Genomic DNA, 21,729 nt, shown 5'->3' with positions numbered 1-21,729 from the left:
AGTTATGCATCCTTTTTTCCTGATGTATTTATGTGTAGATGGGACTATTTTGTATACATAGTAAGTAGTCCTAACCACCTTGGGGCTTGCTTCCTTCCCTATCTCCAGATTGGTTCCATTGCTGCTCTTCCCCTTTTCTCAAGCAGTCATGAGGTGAACATTTTCTCTCTACACCACTGTGTGCTTTCCCTTTGCTAATCCAGAAAAAAATTCCTAGCACAAGAAATGGAAGTCTGTACCTCTGACACTTCAGTGACAGTGTTCTTTCTCTGCTGATGATGCATAACAGAATTACTGTAAAGTGGTAACCAGTGAACAAAACAAAAACTAATACCAGGGTAATAAAAAAGTTGGAAGCATGTGTCAAATTCTGCTACTGACAAAAGTTTAAAACTGTGCTTAGTTAAGCATACATGTCTCTGCTTATATGAGACTGATTACCTTTCAAAAATAGTTTAAACATTAGAATTTCTTTGATTAAAATTTTAGCAAGAGAAATAGGAGTAGGTACTCATATAGTTTTAGGAGCTACCAAGTGGGGACATGCGAGTGAGAACAGAGCGAAACTCATCTCAGGGGCACAGTGGAATGACAAGGCGCAGTGGAGACAGACTGGGAAAAGGGAAGTTGCAACTTGGTAAGAGAAAAAAAAAACAATAAAAAACCGGGAAGCCGAAAATGACAAAACACACAAAATTCCAGAGAGACTAGAATCTCCATCATTGGAGAAATTCCACTAGACAAGGCCCCCAAGCACCTTGTTCTCGTTGGACTTGATTTGAACTGGAGGTTTGACTGTATGACCTCTCTTTGAAGATCTCTTCAAACATAAGTGATTGTGTTGCTGTGATTTAATACTGCCTTTACGTGTTCTAAATACAATTTAAAAATAAACTACAGAATCATGTATTACCTGTTGCACCAGGTGGTGTATCTTTCTTATTTCTACTCTTAAAAATATCAGTACATCCTGTTTATATAATCCTGTCAATTAGTAAGCGGAGGTAGTCTCAGTCATACAATCTGTCATCCTTTCTGTCTGTCATCCTTGGTTTTGCTCGCTCTTTCCAGCTTGCAAATGAATTTCCTTCATGTTTTCTATATTCTTCATTAACCTTTTATTGTCTTTCTATATTGATTGGTGATGTGTGGTTGAACTGGTCTTACTTCAGGATGGAGAAGAGAGGTGCCAGATTGGAGAAAGAGGGTTTTTCTAATTTGTCTTCTTTTCCCTGCAGGATTATGTTAATTTCCCTTGTAGATTTATGTCAATCTACTTGTTTTGGAGCTTATAAAGCTGAAAGTAGTGTTTATTCTGGCTTGATGATGGGCTTTTTCTTGCCACCAGTTTCATGTAAAACCCTGTAGTGTGACGTTCTAGGTATTCTGTTATGGGGAGAAAACTGATGCAAAATTTCTTACAGATGTTTTATTTTTGCTCTCTTAGACAGAATGTGAGTGAGCTCCTGCAGTCAGGTGTAAGTCTTTGTTGTGGCTTGGAACTGGTGCTCATCTTCATTTCTCACATACTGTGGAAGTGTGAAGCCATTGCTGCTTTCCCTGACTCACTTGAATTCAATATGCAATCTTGTCTAATAAAAGTAAACAGATAAAACAATTTCTGGGACTGTTCCAGTGACTTGTGACTTTCATTCTTCTAATAACTGTAGAGGGGAAGGAGAAGAATGGGATTTGTTTGAATGTTTGAACTGTTAAGTTGTTTAGATCTTTGTTAAATTGATTGCATGGTGGGCAGAAAGGGAGTTTCATAAGAGGTGATTTGATAGTAATACTGGCACAGTTTACTATAGAGCCATATTGTAAGCCAGCATCAGTCATCCCCTCTTCATATCAGGAGCCTGCTGTGTAAAAACCATTAAAGGAAGAGCTTTATTTTAAGCAAATTTATTGCAGTGGCAGATTCATTGATCATTAGATATTGTAGATATTGCTAGTAGATGTAGATACTGCCTTTTTTTAAACTTCTTTTTACTTTTAGTACTCTTTAAAAGAAAAAAGAGAAAGAAAGATGTACTCCACTACTACGGTGTTGCCCTTGGCAGGGTTTTTCATCTTGAAATGGCATATAAATGAATAAATGCTTCAGTTGTTTTTGCAGTTTTAAATATTTTGCCATAAGTAGAAGTGATATTTTGCTCAAGAATGTCATGTAATTGCAAACTTAAACTGTCATCATTAAACATTATTTTGTTAAGATAGTGTGATGTATATTTTTGGTTATTATGCCTTCCAACTGGCTTGTAAACAGCCATGTTTATGTATTTTCTTGGTTTATGTAGCCTGTGTTCATATGTATTGAGATAGAATCGTGCCTTTGAGCTTTATTGTGTTATTTTATGAGTTGGGACCATATCACTTTTTCGCAGATGAAATGGATCTGAAAAACTGTTATGGTCTCACTCTTAGTTAAACAACAATAGTGATTTTATTCTACACCTACTGCTGTTACTCTGAATGAATCCATCTTTTTTTTTACACATTCCTGCTTGCAAATTTCCAGAAAAGAATGGGATTATACTTGATGATCCCTTTTCTCGTGTGCAGGCACGAGATTAAGAGGGGAAAAAGTGTGGCGGCTCCTGGAGGTGAGTTGTTGTGCATATGCGTTTTCTGGGGCATTGGTCCTTGGTTAGCTGTGCTCGCAAAGTGTTTGCTTGTGTTTTTTCATCATTTTCTTGTGGTTATTGTGGGGGTTTTTTAAATGCCTTAAATGAACAGTCTGGTAGTTCAGGCTCAGTCTCTAGTCTGCTTTTATTTAAAAGGAGAAAATGTTTTATAAACAAGCAAACAAGACTCCTTCATTGTCAGGTTTTACTTTAATGTTCTAAAAGCTGGCCAAAACCTTGTTTGCCTCCCAGTATAATACATTACCTTACTGATCTTGGCGAGATTTTTTTTCCAATGCAAGTTGTGTAGGACAAATAAAGAGTAGACTAACCGGTGGTTTTATTTTCTGAGAGTGGGCCTGGGGGACAAACGCAGTTTGGGCCAGTAAGAATCTGTGAATCATTTTAGTAGTCTCAGGTACAAAAGCATCTGAAGTAGGAAGGCAGCGCATGTGAGAAGGTGGGAAGCATTTCTGGTGACACCTCAGTCAGGGCTGGGGACCACTGATGCTTCTGCAAGGGGCTCTGACTTCTCTCCGTTTCCCTGACCTGGGATCGATGGGTCTAGTCTCAGTTGCAAGCCTGAGATGATTATGAGAACGTTCTTCCACAGACATCTGGAGTGTTGAGTCAGTGCAAGGTAGGACAGCTAAAACACTTCCGATTTGAAACAGTCTTTGAAAATGTGAACAAAATGTGAAACTAATTAATCTGTTTTCATGTCCAAGCTGTATGACTGTCATGAAAACAGAACAAATTGTATTGTGGCAAAATACATCAAATTATTAAAGTGATTTTGATACAATGGAGATTAAGTATTGCTTTTAAATTCAGTATAGTAAGCAGCATGTCACTTAACATTGTCGATCTGTTTGGGGGTGTAACGCTGGACAAAATGTAAGTTAGGAGTAACTGGGGCGCATAAAATCACTAATAAGTAATACAGACAGTCCTTGGTGAGTCCAAATTTGGGTTGTATACATCAATGCAATTAATCTTTATAATAAAATCTTCACTTTTAAGCTACTAGAAATTTGCACAGAATTAGCAGACAACTGTACTGTAACTTAGTCTCAAATCCCACAGAATTTAATTTAAACTTGTTTTAAGGAGTAACATACAGCTGCTTATATCTTAAAGTTGTAATTAAAATCATTTGTCCTTCTGTCCTTTTAACTTTCGTGTCTGTAATCATCTACCACTAGATGAGTGGTTGCACTTAATATTTGTTGTGTTATGAACCACAGGAAATCTAGGAAAGAACAAGCTTGTATGTTAATCTGACATTTGCTGCCAGGCATATAGGACAGCATTCTTTGTGGAAGTTGGCTATTACAGTTATATGAGAACTCATAATCAAATTTAATGTTCAGAAGAGATTGTAGCCTGCCGTCAGCAGCAGTGGCTGACACCACTACATGTTGTGTATCATAAATCGTTCACGGCTTTCGTATCTCAGGAACAGAGATGCCTGGTGCTCAGTTATACTCATGCTGTCCTGAAATGCTGAAGTTGTTTTTAGCTTAGGAGAAATTCTATTCCTTCCAGAGTGAAGAAGTACAAGGAAGAAGGGATTCCTTTAAAAGATTCAACACAGATTTATCACTAAGCACTCATACAGTTAATAGGTACTTCTACCAGCTTTTTCAGCCTCCTTTATGGGGGACCTGCAATTGGAGACAAGGAACACCAACAGCATAACTTGCATCCATTTTGGTGCGCTGAACCTGATGTTGCCAGCCTGCTTCAGAGAGCTCAGATAGATACCAGAAGACAGAGTGGAAGTCTTGACTTCTTGCATCTGTAGTTAAAGCTTGGCTGGGCCTGGAGTGAGCAGGGAAGGGGACCAGGCTTTCAGCAACTGTCTGCCAAACTCACACACCATGACTTAAATCTGGCTTCTAGGCAAGCCACCAGTGACCAGCACCTGCTGAACACTGAAGTGATTTAAAAACTGTTGAAATACTTAGGAACCATACTGATTCTTGTAAAAAGAGATTTATCCTGTTTGAGCCTTTCTTAAGCACATGGTATTTTCATGAAGGGCAAGGGAGATTTGAACCTGTGTAGGTTCAATGAATACTGATTGAATTTCTTGCCAGTTAGATTTCTGCTTTTATCAAGTCTTATTTCATAATCATGATGCTGCTAGGACAGCAAATAAGTGTTAAGCATAAGGCTGTTTATCTGTCTGGTAGAGGTTGCTCGGTCAGTTTGGGGGTTCAGTGAAACTGTGGCTCTTGTTGTGCTACATCTTTTCCCAGGAGTGGGAATGGCTGATTATTGTCGTTTGGAGACTGCTCTGTTTGCTCAGCATTGCTTATATCCCTCCAGGAAATATATCAAACCTCTCTCTTTTTTCCTCAGTGATTTCTCTCTGTATTTATAAGATTATAATAGGTGCTACCTTGTCAGACTTGGAGAATAATCTTCCAGATCCAAGTAGCTGGCAGGAATAGAGTGAGGCAGAAAAAGCGAGTATAATTGTCTGTAAACTCACACCTGAGCACAAACACAAAATTGAGGGCACAGCATGGAGCAGCACTCACAGCAGTGCAGGCTTATTTTTGCTGAAGGCTTGTTGACCAAACTTAAAAATCTGCATTCAGATTTAGAGAAGACTTTCTTGGCCCTGTTATTTTAAAGAGAGTGTTTACAGACATGGTGGTCACTTTATGCAAATAAAAATACAACTCCAGTCTATTAGGTCTGAAGCTGTTAAAGTTAGCATGTATAATTACTCCTTACTCATACCTGTCTTTGTAGTAACTTGGATTTGTTAAGTGTATTACTGGGAAAGGAGAAGTACTTTATCTTACAAAGGGGTACTACTGTTCATGTGTAAAATGTAGCATGTTTATGTTTCTGTTTTATCATCTTCCAAAGGACTGTCAGTGAGAGTATTCGTTTGCCTCAGAGCTGTCTCAGCAACTGTATGGCACCTTCAGTCTAAAGTTCCCCTCACTGTAGTTAAACATTTTCCCAGTATGTGTGTTCCTTTGCTGTGTTCATCTCTTAATGGTTTTCTGCTGAAAGCAGGCTTTTGCAGGCTTTTCCATTTGAAGGAGAAATGTTGAAGGTTGGCTTTCTTCTCCTGAGGAACCAGCAAGTGCAGCTCTTGAGGCATCTGCTGCTGATGGGGGTTTGATGAAATCTGGCTGGATAGTTGGAGGAGATAGGTCAGAGCACACTGCAAACCTGTTTGGCAGGAATGTTCATGACCACCTGTACCCTGCTGGTTTTTAATTTTTATTCCCGTGGTTCTGCGTCTTTCTTAACCTGGCAGACATATTGCAGCTCTTGTGCTTGTAAGATGCACAGTGCTGAAAGGCCTGAGTCCGGGTGATTTTTTTCATGTACTTAAATGAAGCTAAAATACAATATAATAAAGAAACCGGCAATAAAAACCTCCTTTCAGCTAAATTGGAAAGAGAGAAAACCTAGTCTGGGACGAAAAGGGAAGTCCTGTTTTGCTCCTTTATTTTTAAGTAGTCATTTACTTACATGCAATCAGTTTGTAGATTTAGCAGGCAATGTCCTATGTCTGTAACAACAATCTCAGCAAAGCATTCCAGTGCAAAAGGTGGGGATGCAGAACCATTTTTTCAAATGAAGAACTTCAGGATTTTTAAGTAAATAATCCTGAGCACAAACATTTTTCAGCCCAATGAGAAAAGCTATTTAAAATCTACCATGGATTTAGTGTGCTATGCTTAGAGAAAAGTCTTTTTAATGAGTTTATAAATACAGTAAGATACACGTGTTCAAATGTATTTGTCAGAGTTCTCAAATCAGTGGTTTGGCTTTGATCCACTTTGGTTATTGTTGTTGTTGTTACGATGGTGATATTGTTTAAAGTTTCTAAGTTCTGATCCCTCTCAGTATTTAAATCACAGAAGGTTAATTAAAGGAGTTCTTTATTTTGCGATTGCCTGGGAATATTAACCTCACAAAGCCTGCATTAAATCAGTGAAGTGACAGAATTGCATTTGCTTTATAAAATAACTCTACAAGAGCAAAGACAAACCCATTTATAGTTCAGTGCCATTAATTGCTTGGCATTTAGATATTGGCATAGGAGTCAATTAATTAACTTGATAGTAAAACTATTGGAATGCAGGCTGATAAAAACTATTTTGTTTTAGGAGATCAGTGATCATAACTATTGTTGCTCCCTTTACCACTCTCCTTATTACTCAGTGATGGTTTTCTTTTAATGTTATTCTGAGAGCTAAACTAATATCCCAGAAATAATCTTATTCATACCTCTGAAATTTAGCAGTAAGTTAAACAGAGTAGTGAGTTTATCAAAAAATACCTGATCATGTAATAGTACTTTATTTTATGATTCATTAATCTGATGGCTGTTCATAGACAAAGTCATCTATGCAAATGTTTTAGAATATAAAGGCACAAATCTTGTTACAAGAAAAATTCTAAAATGCAAACAGAATAGCATTCAGAATGAAGTGATCATGTAAATTCTGAAAAGTACAAATTAAGTGTGTGGTAAGGCGTTTTTGATGGTATATTGTTGGTTTGGGGTTTTTTTGTTTGTTTGTGGGGGGTTTGTTGGTGTGTGGGTGGTTTTTGGTTTTTTTGTTTGTTTGTTTGTTTTTTGTTTTTTAAGTTCGTATGAACAGTATTTATTCCAAATTTTACTGGTCTTGTAAATTACACCTCATGGCCAGTTGAAATATAGCAGTATTCTCTCATGACCTTTAAATTAATATACATTACTTTCCTCAGAGGTAGAGAAAATACATTCGTTAATATTTCCTGGCATAAACTTTACCACTGCATTTTCTGGCTGTCCGTGTTTTCTTTAGTAATTGAAGTTGTTCAGTGTAGACATATGTAGTCTTATTTTCTGTATTTTGCATTGGGATTTTGTTGTTGAGACAATGTATTATTTGAATACAGACCAGCATTTATTTTACATATATTCATTATTCTTTCCAGTAGTTCCCTTTTGCTGCCTTCTTCTCCTGCTGTAGTACAATTCTGAATAGATTCTGGAGCATTCAACTGAATTGTTATGGGGTGTTTTAGTGGTTGTAATCAGATATGTACAACAAAGAATGAAATAGCAAATTGAAATAAATAAGATACTACTTAAAAAACAAGTTTACCTTTACATGTTGACAGAGCCGTGCTTGGTGTTTTACGTTGCAGGAGATAGGAGAAAACTGGTGAGCTGTCCCTCAATAAATTAAGGTCTGTGAGAGCACAGCCTCTCTCTTCATGTCTTCCTCGTGCTTATCCTTCACTGCCAAGAAGCTGTCTTGGGTGTCTTCCACATGCATGTTTTTAGGTAGAAGGCTAAGTAACCAGCTCTATGTGTTTGGTTTTGAGTCTCTGACTACAGAATTCATGAAGATTGTCCTCCTTCATTCACCCTTACAAAAAAGGAGAGGATTAATGTTGCTTTGTTACCTAGCAATCCTTTACCAATTTTTAATGAAAGCCACTGCTTTTTAATTGCTGTATGAAAGAGTATTCAATAGTCTGGTCTCAGAGTTTCGTTTTCGTCACTTCTTTCTCTTGTTCTCCACCCTCTTACTCCCTCCTCCTGACACTCTCAGCACTAGCCCAGTTGGGAATATTGGTGAAGACTTTTCTACCTCAGAAAATTAAATAAATGGTTTGCTGCTGTTGGTTCAAACTGTTGTATTGTGCAGTCCATTGAATTGCTTCTACTAGTGGGTGCTTCCTTTTGGAAATTACTGTTCTCTTTCCACTCCTTGTTCCACGTCGTGGGCTGGATTTAAAGGTTTTTGCACAGATACTGTGTGTCTTCAGAGACTGCAGAGAAGGAGAGGGTGGTAATGCAGCTAATTATCTACTTCCAGTAGCCCTAAATGTAGCACACTAACCCTTCCACATACTAATGTGGAAAATTAAGTTAACCAAAACAGTAGAGACCAGGTGACAATACCTTCTTTGCAAAGTTTATTACAGACTTCTTTGTATCTGAGCTTCAATTCCTTCTATGATTGTACTGTTGGTAAAATAGTAGGCAAATCTTACTTCAGTTTTCCATTTGAAGAGACCTCCATGGTAGAGTATTAGGGAGTAAGTTAGCAGGTGTCACTGGACTCTGATATAAATGTTGTTTATAACATAATACAGCTTTATATTGGAGGGAAGGAGGGTAGGAAACAAATGTCTCCATTCTGTGTAGAGTTTTTTTAAAATGCAACCTCTCAGTGATGTTTTGCAGCCCTTCCTCACCAATTTGCGGGTTTTCCTGAGCCTTTAGATGAAGCCCTGGCTTTTAATGCAAAGCACAGATACAGATGTGCCCCTGAGAAAACGCAGAAGTAAATGTTTCGTGGTCTCGAGTGAGGCAGTCTCATCCTTGGGTACCTATAGCTTGATTAGCCCAGAGGTAGCAGCTGCTCTGGGTGCAGCTTTTCCCTTTACTCAGTAAGCTGGCTGCGGGCTCGGCTCTGCTGTGAGCTGCGGGCAGTGCGCTGACCTCATTTCTGCCAGCCAGCCGTATGCTTGGGAGTACCTCTCGGCGGCAGGCAGTCTGGGGCAGGCTGCTGTCCTCGGGGGCACTGAGTCCCCCAGCTCCCTGCTTCTGTAGCCCAGCTGAAAGAAATGGCAGGTTTTAAATCTTACCCCTCTCCCACCTTTTGTCAGGTTTAGCTGTTTCTTTGGCGTGCTGAGCTGTTTCTCAGTGCAGATTCACATCTCTGGTCTGCTGAAGTGATGCATTCCTCCTGGAGTTTTAGGAAGGACCAGTGTGGCAGGGCAGGGTGCTGGATGGCACAAAATCTGTAAGTGATCATACTAACATGGTAGTCTGTCCCAAGTGACTATAAAGAATATGGCGGGCAAAACCAGCTAGTACACTTTCTTGAAGTTTTTTCAAACTTTTTGTTTGTTTGTTCTATTTTGTTTTAAATATAGCTTTGTCAGTGAAAGGATGGGCAGGGAGAGGAAAGAAAGGATGTAGAAAATGAAAGTGTTGTTGGACTGTCAAGCCTTGTATAGTTTCTTAGGAAAAGTCCAAAAAGCTCTGTAAACATGGGAAAATGCATGGAAATAAAATGCTCATTCTACCCCTCATTTCCAAGTTTTATTTCTCAGATTACTTCTCTGGGCTCTCTCATTTCTTTATTTGCACTGGAACTTTACATCCCTAGAACAAAAACCCTACCTTTTTTGCCGGTAAGTGAAGAGCTGATGACAGCTGTTTATCAGCCTGTGCAGTGTGCAGCAGTAGTCACATTTTAATACGAACATCAAACTCACCTATTTTTCATGTGGCATGTTACAAGTATGACAGAAGAAAACCAGAAGAAATGTCTTGTTTCTGATTAAATCCACTATTGATATGCTCTGTGATCCATGGAATGCAATAGCGGCAAAAGAGAGTAGCAAGATAAGGGTTTCTGAGAATGATTTCATCTTGGAGCTCTTCCTGCATCGCTTGCTTAATGTGGCTCACGGAGGCCCTACAGGTGAGACACATGTGATAATGAACTAGGGCGTTTAGGGGGAGAGACCCTTCCATCTTATTAGTTGGCTCAGGTTACCCAATATGTGACTAAAAGCTGTGTTGTCCAAACAAAAAATCTCTCTGTAAGATGTGGGGAGCTTTTATTGACCCTATCTGTGTATTCTGAGGGAAAAAACCTTCCATAGTTAGGTACTCTGACATTCTAATAATTTCTGGAGAATTTTGATGGACTGACCTTCATTAATATATTTGCTTACCTTAGTTAACTAACTTTTGCATCAACTGCTCTCTGCTACGTAAAATATATTTTTTTCCTTCCTTCTCCAGTGTCTTATGGTTTAGATGTCATTTGTCTTAGTTTGAGGGAAACCAAAAAGTTTACCACATCTTTTGTCCTCAGTCCTGGCACTCCAACAACCAAACTTTTGTGTTGGTAGGGTGAGACAAATTCTCTGAGGGACTCCTCCCAATACCACTTTCCTTTGTTTGAACCTTTAACATCATTTCATGATAACTGGGATACTGAAGGAAGAAAATTATGTTCCCATTGTAAATTATTTTTTTTAAATTAGCTTAACAAAGGGCATCTAGGAAATAGTAAGTTTTAGAAAGAAACTGCAGATACTTTGGAAGGGAAGGTATTGGTAACATTGAAGAAGGCAATGAGGTGTCTTACTGACAATGACTGGCCTACACTTGAGGCATCCAGATTGGCAGGTTTTCCAAATGTCTCCACATACATGGCAGGATTTTTCTTTGAGAAGTTTAATCTCAAAGATTTAACATAATCTTTGAGATTAGGTTACCTAATTTAGATTAGGATACCTAACTTCTTTGGAAGTTAGGTATGATTTCTAGATTAATTTCTCCTTTTGGAAGAGAAAGGGGCTGTTTTGCTTTGGCACATTTTTGAAGTTCTTGACTCTCTCTAGTACCTGTAATAAAGTTGAAGACCAAAATTAACTTGGTGAAGCAAAGTACCATCTTTGTTTCTGAGGACATGTTCCTCTCTTGGCTTCAGCACATGCAAAGGGTAACAAACTGAAAGAGGAGCAGTTGCTGCTTGGCAGTCCCACTGAAGCAACAGTCAGCATCAGCGTGTTGAGGTAGATGCCAGCCTGTTGGTTGCCAGACTTCAGGACAGCTGCTTGCCTTGTCTCCATTCAGGTTTTTGTGGTAGTAGAGGCTTGGCTTGAAATGATTTACGAATTCTGGTTGTGAACAGGGTTTATTCAGTTCATCACGTAAACACAGACTAGCACGTTTAAGAGGATTACCAGACTGCACTGGTAATCCACCTCCGGTGGTTAGCACTCTCTTCTTTTTTGTTGGCGTAATAGGTACTGGGACAGTATTTTTCCTGAAGTCACCTGTTCCCTCTGTGCAGTAAGAGATGTGCTTGCTGGTTTGTGCACAGTGCTCTCCAGCTGCAAGATACCAATTTTCTTTTCTTCAAGACTTTATGATTTCTTGTTTGGGGTTTTTTTTTTCATTTCTGATTCATAAAATTCAAGACACATATATATGCATTTCTTCTTGACCCAGGATCTTCTGCAAGGGTCCATCTACATCCTGCAGGAAATCTGCAGACCATCTTCCAGGATTCAAGCAAATCTCTCAGCTCTTTTGTCCTTTGTGGATTGTTCCCTACAGGGCTGCTTGCATGAGACTCAGTGCTACTTGTGCTCATGGGCATAACATTTTTTCTGAGTGCAGCCTTACCCACAGTATTCCTCTATAACAGGTTGGCTCTCCTTTATTGTCAGTTTTGTGCTGCCAAAGAGTATACAGCTTGGGAGATGACATGTTAGGTATTAGAGTTGGGCTAGAAGTTGGCTGTTTAGGGATATGTCACCATTCTGGTAAGTAATTTTTTTCTTTATTGTAGCCTTTTAGTGCAGAAGGTGGAAATAGTGGAGGTGTGTTGATATGTATTCATCTACACAGAGTGAACAGATGCTTGGTTAAGTGATAACAAGGATTGTCCTTCTATAGCCCCTAACATATCACTTGGCTTCTTTCTGTTCAGTGGTATTACCTCAGAGATGAGTAAAAGAATCTTGTATTGTAGGACTGTACACTTCTCTTGTCTGCTATACTGGGTCCTGACTTCCATTCTCAAGTGGTCTGGGGGTAAAAAACCCAAAACACATTTGGTTTCAACTTTGATGTTGTCACATTGCTATAGAATTTGCTGCTCTCACACTCGAAGTCTTCTAAGGATCAACCCAGTGAATCAAGAACATAAGCTGAAATAGTTTTTAGTCAGTTTTTCATATTGAAGTCTAGCATATTATTTTCAATAAATAATTTTCTTTCTATTTAACCATCATGGTACTTATCTTCCTGGGTGGTCATGTTATCCCTCTGAAACTGCGGTGGAAGTAGATGAAGCCTGAATGATATTTCTCACCCAGCTCTTCTTTAAATGTGGTTTTCTCTCAAATATTAATATTTTCCCTGTGCTTTCATTTTCCATTAAAATAATCTAAACCATTTAATTATTAGATCTAATCTTCTTCAGCAGAACTTAAAACAAATGTGCATTTCATCTACATGGTTTTTAGCATTATAAGTGTTATATTCATTCATGTTTGCAGAGAACATGTCAGTGTGGACAGGCTTGCTTGTTTTAGGGTAGGACGACCTAGAGAATGAAAGCATGACATTAGTTGTCATTGCACTTGAAAAAGGGAAATGGTCATGTCAGTGGCCTGCTCCAAAGGGGTCTCAGCTGGTGCTACAGGTGTGGAGCCAGGCTCATGGCTGCTGCTGAAGGAGGGAAGTTGCCTTCCTTTCTTGCTCACCCAACCTTCCAGAGGCCAGATCTGCTCAGTAAACCAGGCAAAGCTGAGGCAAAAGGAATGAGTTACCTGGTAAGTTTTAAGCTGTACCATTTAACAAAGTGGTCTAAGACCACTAATACAGACTAAGGAATGTGTGTCCAGCTGCAAGAATTATGGGAGGCAGGAACAAGGAGCCTTTGACTTTATTGCAGGCCTGCACATAAACTCCCTCAGGCGCTTGAAACCTCTGTGGCAGTGAAATCACACACCAGAATTAAAGACTTTGAAAGTCTGTAGGATGAACACACTAACAGAGAGTAAGAGGGAAGAAAATAACCCCATTTCCTCCCTTACTCCTCAGACCACACAAATCCTGAGCTCCATATAGCACAATTTGCAGAACAAGCTAAAAGTGTATATGAATAGAAGATGAATAACTAGTAGTGGCTGTGTGGATGATAAGCAGTTGGTTGTTGTTATTACTACACAAAAATAATAATTGTATATGGATAGATTTCTGAACAGCTTATCCAATACATAAGTTTCAGACAGTCTCTAATCCCCTTTTTTCCCCCCTACCTGTTTCACGGTATAAACGTGTTGTGAAAAGTGTGGAAAAAGTCTATAAACACCAGCTATTTTGAGTATATGTTTATGACTTGCTGATTATTTGTGTTTGTGCTTTTCTAAAATCTGATGGGGGAAACCCTGATTTTAGTTACTTTACAACTTTGTTGACAGTTTGTGCTGTAACAGCTATGATATGATTGGGTTTATGCCAAGTTGGGAAGTTCTAAGTGGAAACTCGTAGACTTCTGTTTATAAAAGCCTGTATTTCTCTCTTACATTTATGCTCTTCTATGGGAGGGAGTATTTTCTCTGATTCATAAAAGATCATTTACTTCAAACTTTGAAAGCCAGTTGTTGGTATGGATGAAATACTGGAAGTCAAACAAAACAAACTCAGGAATCCCAGGAGAAGAATGAGCCCCAGTATCAGTGGGGAACTCCTCAGCCATGACTTAGCACAGCACATGGTAACATGTTCCTCTTTGCCTTATGTTCCCTCTGTTCAGTCTCCGATAAATCCATTCCTAGATGCTTGAAAGAAAAATGACCTTTCAAAGATGCAGGTGAGAATTTCCAATTCCACGCATTTCTTCCATGACAGACAATTTGCCCTAATACTTCTGTCCTTATTTCTTAGTTATCTCTTGAAAGCTGTTGTAGCTGTTCTGTAATATGCTGTATGTTAACAATGTTTTCAAATGCAGAACTGAAGAAATGCAGTAGGGATTTTCTCTCTTCTGTTTTTCAGTGAAAATGATACTAAGCACTGTTTTGGTTATGAAGCCAACCTCTTAGTGAAATACGCTATTATTTAATCATTATGTTTAGTATATAAATGGACTGTTTTTATTGGACAATGCATATGTATAAACACATAAAATTATACACATAGTCCCGTGCATATTTCATCTTGGAGATTCCCATGCCTGCAGCTTACTGAGAGCAAACTGATTCTTTACTTCTCAAGAGCTGCTTTCCAAGTTTCCAGTGATCCAAGTATCTACATAGCTTTATGGAGAAGGTAAGAATGAGTTTGTGATCTCAGTCCCATTTGGAGTGCACAGGTGCCTGCATCGTTAAACACAAATTTCTGCATGTTTCCAAAACTCATATAGAACACAGCAAATGGATATGTGATTTGTCCACAGTCAGAAAGGAAAGCACTATGAAAATGGTGCATTTGAAATGAGAAAGGGTGTCAGGTCTGAGGTTTTTAATGTGCTCTTCAGTGTGATGAAAGACATTTCCTACCTGGTCTTCAAATACCCAGGTAAAAGTAAATTCCATTCAACCTGCAGTATTTCTCAGGAGACAGCGTGCTGTCTCTTCCCTCTGCTGCTCTGGTGTCCCTGGAAATTTCAGTAGGAAGCGAGGTTAAAATCTTGCAAACCTGTGGGAAAACCCATGCTTTGGTACTTTGTAAGAAGTGATGGCTCTGGAGTTTTCAAAATATAAAGCATGTTTTGCTTCCCAGCAAAATCCTGTAGTGTCTGTTTGGAAAAAGGAACAATTGTGTTTCTACACTGACGTCTCCTAAACTGGATATTCCATTTATCCTTTTTCACCAGTCCTGGTATTTCTCTGTGGTTTTGTTGTTGTTGTTGTTTTGACAAGTGGTTTTAATTTGGTGTATTTCTTTAAGAATTAGGAGGAACGGCTTTGAATGCTGCACTGGAAGTTGCAATCTCGGGTTGCCGGGTTTATTGCAAATGCCTGCGCAGTGCCAGCACCCAGCGTGCGTGAGCGGTGTGTGTGTGTGTGTGTGTGTGTGTTGTGTGTGTGTGTGTGTGTGTGTGTGTGTGTGTGTGTTGTGTGTGTGTGTGTGTGTGCGCGCGCGCGCGCGTTTTTAAATAAAAAGGAAAGCAGAGGTTTGCTCATTTGTTTGTCTATTGTGAAGCTGTCCTGCACCTTTCTACTCCTTTGTACTGGGGTGAAGGCTGCTGAATGGAGGCCTTGTGCCATTTGTTGATTTTAAACCTCACTGTTAATCCACAGGAACCTGCTGGTGTGCGCAGCAGGAGAGCTGTGTGACAAGTGGAAATCTGGGCGGGGGGGAGTGCGGGGGGTCACAGGGGATAATCATCATTCAGCCATCAGCCTTTGTCACCCTTAAGCCTAATTGTTACCCTCTGCTGGTAACCACATTGAAGTGCTGGCCTTTTAAGTGTTTCTTGATTTTACTTGGCACAGGCTTAGGGATAGGATCATTTATTGCTGAGTTTATATCGTACCAGGTTTGCTGGGGTTTGTTTTATTAGCCCCGTTTAATTTTCTGTGTCCCTTAAAATAATTCAGGAAAGTCCAAATGGGTGGAGGGGGCTGAATGAAAATGGTACAGTTGTTAACAAATTTCTCTCTGTCAGAAGCTGGGCTACAACCAGAGACGGAAAGCTTTCCTGCTCTGCCAGCCAGCTGCCTCCTGGAGTCTGTGTGTGAGCAGCAGCTGTGGCTGCAGGAACTGTGCTGCCTGAGCAGCCCCACACAGGCAGCAGCAAGGTGCTGGTGGGGTGGGGCACAGGGCAGCTTCCCCTGCCCCTCGTGCCTGCAGTGCCCACCTTCTTCAGGTGTGCCTCAAAACCAAAGGGCTGAGCGTGGCTGAAGCAAACTGAACTGGTAGTAAACTTGGGAAGGGGAGAGGAGAATCAAACCTTTTAGAACAACAAAGAAAAAGGTGAGATATCTTTTCTAGCAGTCAGGAACTGGTTCTTCAACTTTCCCTGCCAGTAACACATGCTGAAGTCGGTATTGCGCTTTCTGTTGTTTTCCTTGAAGAAGTTGATGTAGAAGCTGCTGTAGTAGCTAAAATGAAGCCTGAATATAAGACTCTGCAGTGGGCAGGTATCTCTGCGTATGGAGTAAGCTTGTGCTGGAGGATGGGGGCTGGCGTGCGGGAGGGTGTTTCCCTGCTCCCCCCGCCCGTGTATGGTGGGTGTTGTGTTAGGCCATTACCTAAGACTGCTTGGGCTTGTGTAGGCAGGAAGATCTCCAGGTTACTGGTACAGGCTTTGGAGCTATTCTTGATCAAATACACTTGCCTTGTAACCCTTCAGACACAACATGCCTCCAGCAGATGCAGCAACTGCATTGTGTGCTATGACCTGATAGCCAGTGTTTGAAAGTTGTGCCAGTAGTAGCGATGGTAAATCCGGGATTGTTACAGGACTCTGATTACACAGTGTAATTGCAATCTTATTTTCAAGTCCAGTCTTCCACCTGGCTCAGTACTTCATCAAAACGCTTGAGAATGTATCTCAGAGTAGGAGGAATGTTCATGCTTGCTACTTGTTCTTTTACAGTAATCAAAGGGGGTTGTTTACTTAAGACGTTTGGGTTTGCGTGTTTCCCCATGTTGCGGGGGTATGATTCCCTGCAGGTTGTTGGCATGCATCTCAGCTCCCTGGATTTCTTTACGAACAGCATCTGTCATAGTGGTACCTGTGTGGGCTTGATACTTCTATCAAAAAGCTTTAACTAGTAAAAACTTCTGATCAAAAAACCCAGGATCACTCACTCCCCTGTTGTATTTTCTCCCTTCTATGATGCAGATTTAATTATAATTACTGAGTCAGGTTAATAATACTTTTACAATTGTTCTTGCAGGACATGTCTCAGGAAGGCTATGGAACCAGATCTCAACCCCCTATGCCCCCAGGAAAGCCTAATCATGAAGACTTGAATCTAATTCAGCAAGAGAGACCATCGAGCTTACCAGTAAGAAAATAAGATTTGTTTCAGTATTTTAAAGTGAAAACACTTTTCATAGCATTTCATTACATCTAGGACGAGCAGATGAGAAATACTGAAAGAAGAAATACTAAACAAGATGGATGAAAAATTGTTTTAGAAATGTGAAAACAGGCAGCTTGTATATGAGTGGACTTTGATTAGGCTTGTTCTGGTTCAAAACAGCACTGTTTATGTACATGCATGTTTTGTGCTTGTGCACATGTGTATTTGCATAGAGGAAATGGAGTGATTTTTTTAGCTTTAGGAATTCTATACTTGCACAAACCAATCTGGTGAGGAGGAGGCTTTTTTCTGTGCCCTTATGTTTTCAGGAGATTCTGGTTTAGAATACTGTCACCAGGAGTGACTTGCTCCAAACCCTGAGCATCAGTAATGACATTGGCACATGAATTCTGCTACTATCTATTACTAGAAGTGTAGAAGCAGGAATGACAGTGATATTTGGGCTGGTTGATCTTCAGGTTAGGAGATTATTTTGTACTAATATTTCTTAGTTTTTCTGAGCTCTATGCATTTTGCTGTGGGGGAAACAACACAAATGAATGTACTTTGTGTAGGCATTGCAGCTACTTGCATTTTTGTAGGTCTTATATCACTACAAGAGACAAAGTACTCAGTCTTGTCTTTGTGTGCCCCTTGTGGTTTGGGGATTTTCTTGGTTTTTGGTAGTAAACCAGTATGAATTTAATCCAATTAGAATATGTTCAGCTTAAATGATGAAACTATATAAGCTAAACTATGTGCTCTGTCTTGGAATAATGTATCATAAACATAGGATATTTCCTGCAGTTCAGTGGTGGATATGTATTCATTTGCAGTTGGCAGAGGGATCTCTCTGAAGAGTTTACCATGTTAAGATACCAAATGTATTTGTGAAATCTGGTAGGATGTTGTATATTTTAGCTCTGGTACATGGCACAATTGTAAATCCCTAAAAATAGGGAAATAACAGTATTTTAAAGTTACATCTTTGTCACTTAGGAGAGTGTATGTGCCCCAAATGCCTTACGTGATATTTCAGACATGCATGTTTCAGGAGAAGCTGTGGAAACTGGTGTGAGAAGAGATATCCATTTGCCTTGAACCGAGTATTAGTGCAACAGTTTTTCAGGAATATTTTTTAAACTGATGAATTTCTCTGAACAGGTCTCAAAAATGCTGGCAGTTTACCTTCAAAATAGTAGTTTCTGTTGTCATTGAACTGTTTTGGCAACAATGACTAACTAAAAAAGCAGAGATATTGAAAAGGACTTTTTACCTCCCAGTTTTTCATAAACAGTGTTTATTAGGGTAAAGAGAAGTAAAGTTATTTATCAGCTAATGTTCTGCTCATTTGCCTGAGTTTTTTCTCAAACAATTGTCCTACTTCTAATGCATGGCTCCGTCCTACTGCCAGCATCATGATATCTAAGCAGAGTATTGGGTATTATCTGTGTCCCTGAGTGTTTGGTATATTTAGTAGCTCATAATTATTCTAGTATGAGTAAGCCAGTAGTATTACCAGTGAATGTTAACCATTTTGGCCACATAGCTTAAACTTTGAGTTGGTCCCAAATGCTGTTATTGAGACACTTGGTTACTAAAAAGCTTTGATGCATAACCAGAGAGTACTTAATACTCAAAACCCCTCCTGCTTTTTCATCTGGAGGATAGCGGAGGATATTATAATTTTGTATTTTGTTTTGATTTTCTTGGGGGATTTTGTTTGGTTGGTTTGTTTTTCAAATTTGAAAATAACTGCAATAATTTGTATATGGTGACAAAGGCTTTTTGATCATGTCAACAAACTTCCAGTCATCTTATATCCAAGGAATATGTCAGAGAAATTAGGAATAATCCATACATTCAAAATATGGTAAACTTCATAAAAGCTTTAATATAATTCTGTTTGGGGTGATGGCTTGACCTTATATGAACATGGTGCTTTTCCCTGAAGCAGGAGAGTTCTGTATTCTGTTTTGGACTGCTTATGAAAACCCTTGATCACTATCCATTGTTTAGTATTACTAGTTAGTTTCATTTCAGTATACTAAATATGACTTTTTAAGCTTGTTTTCAGGGTAATGTGGTTCTTCAGGGGAGCACTCAGTTAGCTGTCTTTGTACACTGAAGCCTGAAATCATATCAGTGGTGTAAGGCTTTTAATAAAGTTCAGTTCTGTTTTGTTTCATGGTATTCTGGTATTTATACAATTTGCCCGTTATCTTTCTATTTCTTAAGGGCATTGTGTAAAATCACAGCAGCTACATGGAAAACTCATACAAGTGTCAAAAAACAACAAAAGAGATGTAATTCTAAATGGTGAATGGTTTTCTCTGATGTGGCTTTGAAAAAGAGTTTCCCTTTGATGGATTCGAAGAGGAGCTGGCCACTTTCTGCCGCACTGAATGCTGGCTTGTGTCACCCTTCGGCGGAGTTTTTTCAGCAGGTTTGTGACACAGTGAGCGCAGCTAAACAGCTGAATAGTTGTTCCGTTTCCTTCACACATTGTATATAAAAGTCATGGCATGAATGTTCCCATAAAGTTCAAAGCAGGCAAATTTGTAATGTGGGTTGGTAACAAATGGCTACAAACGAAATATGGCTTTATTAGCTACTTCTAATGGCCTGTCAGATTCTATACAATGCTTGCTTTCCTTTTCCTAACTGCTCTGATATCTGGAGGGTTTGACCTTTGGGTCTCTGACCATGTGGAGTCACTGCGAGCCCAAATGAAAAGTTGCACAGAATAGTGTTCTGAGCACTTTTGTTGGGGTCACAATTAGAAGGAAATCTCAAGCCTCTGAGAAAACATGGGAGTTAGGTACTCTGTGAAGGAAAGGAAGTCATAAACAGAAACTGTTCCCTATTAGAGTAGAGGAATAAAGGGAAAGAGGCCTGAATGAAATTGTCTGGAGGACAGCCACTGCAGAACATAGTTATCAAGACTTTAGGGATAATGGTAAAGTACACATTTCTGCTATTGTGAGAAGGCTGGAGCTGACTTACAGGAAAAAAGCTTCCAAATGATCTATCTGCAGATTTGTAGTTGTGGTTAAAGGAGCTTGTGTCAGCAGTATGCTGTGTGTATCTAGGAAGACTTATCCTTTATTTTGTCTTTAATGTTTGTAAATGTTCACATTGGATTATCTTGGTAGAGTGAGAAGCAGAAAACATAAATTAATTTAATTTTTTTTTGTTGGCATGAATATTCAAGTAGTTTCAGATAGGCATTGGTGGTTTTGCTATTACTTTAATAAAGCCCTTTTTTTTTTTCCCCAGTGTACTTGTTTGAGGTGTGAGGTTGAGTGGCCTACCCAAGGTTGCTGTGCTTTCTGCTAAATGTTTTTTTGCTGCAACCTACAGGTAAAGCTATGGCTGCTTGAGCCGTTGTAAGCAAAGCAGCTGCAGTCCTGCTATGTGCCCTGCAGTGCATTGGCTTTGCCACCCCATCTCCTCCACTGTCACTCCTGGGACTGGCCAGTGGATTTCAGTTGGGGAACTGAACCAGATGAGAAATTATATTTCTGGATTACTTTTTGACTGAATCACTGTGCAATTGTGTGGGCATCAGTCGTACCTTGGAAGAGGAGATGAGAATCAGAAGCTGTGACAGGAAAGGGGGCAGACAGTGGGGACTGCAGCAGCTTTGATTTTAGCCACAGCCTGAAGGACTGTATGATCTTGCTGGAAGGGTTTAATATGCTGTCATCCTGTCAGATGATACATGGTGGCACAGCAGATCTCAGTGTTCATGACTGGGCCCTGCAGCAGTCACAGAGCCACAGACAGACATAAGACAGTTCACTTCTTTCTGTAAGGTAAGTTTTCTGCCAGTTCACCATCCCTAAGCTGTTTAATGCAATGCAATCCATGAGTGCAAGCATGGAGGTGTGAACATGCACAGCTGGAGGCCACAGTCAAGGTGGGCTTGTGCTGGTTCTCACCTGCATCCATGTAAACTGTAGAGAAATCATGGCTTCAGTCTTACAACTTCAGGTTTATCTTGTGCTTATTGGAGGTCATGCTTATTGGAGGGAGAAGGTTGTATCTGTAGTTGAGGGAATCACTATTCTACTAGATGATTCAGAATTCTGAGTTTATAGATTCATTCTGTGACATCACTTACTATCTCTTTCCGGAGGAATTCCTATGCCAAACAAAACGGTAGGCATCAGCTGAGGTAGAATGCTGCTTGTATCTTGTGCATTGCTGTGACGTGAGAGGTTTGGTTGTGGTTCTACAACATCTGTAGTTGTATGAGCTTCAGTGTCAAGCAGAACTCAAGTAATACATACTGTTGCTTGGACAGATAAATTTTTTAAGATATTAGTTGCCTTGTTTCATTATGCTTGGCACTGTGTAAAACAGCACATCAGCAATCCCTTCCTGATTTTATTAAAATGCTTCACAGCATTTTACCTCATTTTAACGAGCCTCTGAAAGATGTCTAGGTGCTGGACAGTTTTTCCTCTGGTTGACACACCTTTTTTGTTGTAGAAAGAGAATACTAAATTAGATTTCAGAGGACCACTGTTGAGAACTAAGA

The 21,729-nt window shown here is 39.6% G+C and overlaps 1 protein-coding gene across 4 annotated transcripts in view; it reads left to right on the top strand.

Moving 5' to 3' along the window:
* Positions 1 to 21,729, top strand: part of ARID1B (AT-rich interaction domain 1B) — a 329,339-nt gene that overhangs the window by 82,763 nt on the left and 224,847 nt on the right. For all 4 annotated transcript variants that reach the window (XM_071549257.1, XM_071549256.1, XM_071549259.1 and 1 more), the window contains exon 4: positions 17,055 to 17,165. In XM_071549257.1, coding sequence (XP_071405358.1) covers positions 17,055 to 17,165 — 111 coding nt within the window. The remainder of the gene's footprint in view (positions 1 to 17,054; positions 17,166 to 21,729) is intronic.

The sequence above is a fragment of the Pithys albifrons genome, chromosome 2 (genome assembly GCF_047495875.1).
Source record: "Pithys albifrons albifrons isolate INPA30051 chromosome 2, PitAlb_v1, whole genome shotgun sequence".
Taxonomy (NCBI): Eukaryota; Metazoa; Chordata; class Aves; order Passeriformes; family Thamnophilidae; genus Pithys; species Pithys albifrons.
This window is presented reverse-complemented; position numbering and strand designations above follow the sequence as displayed.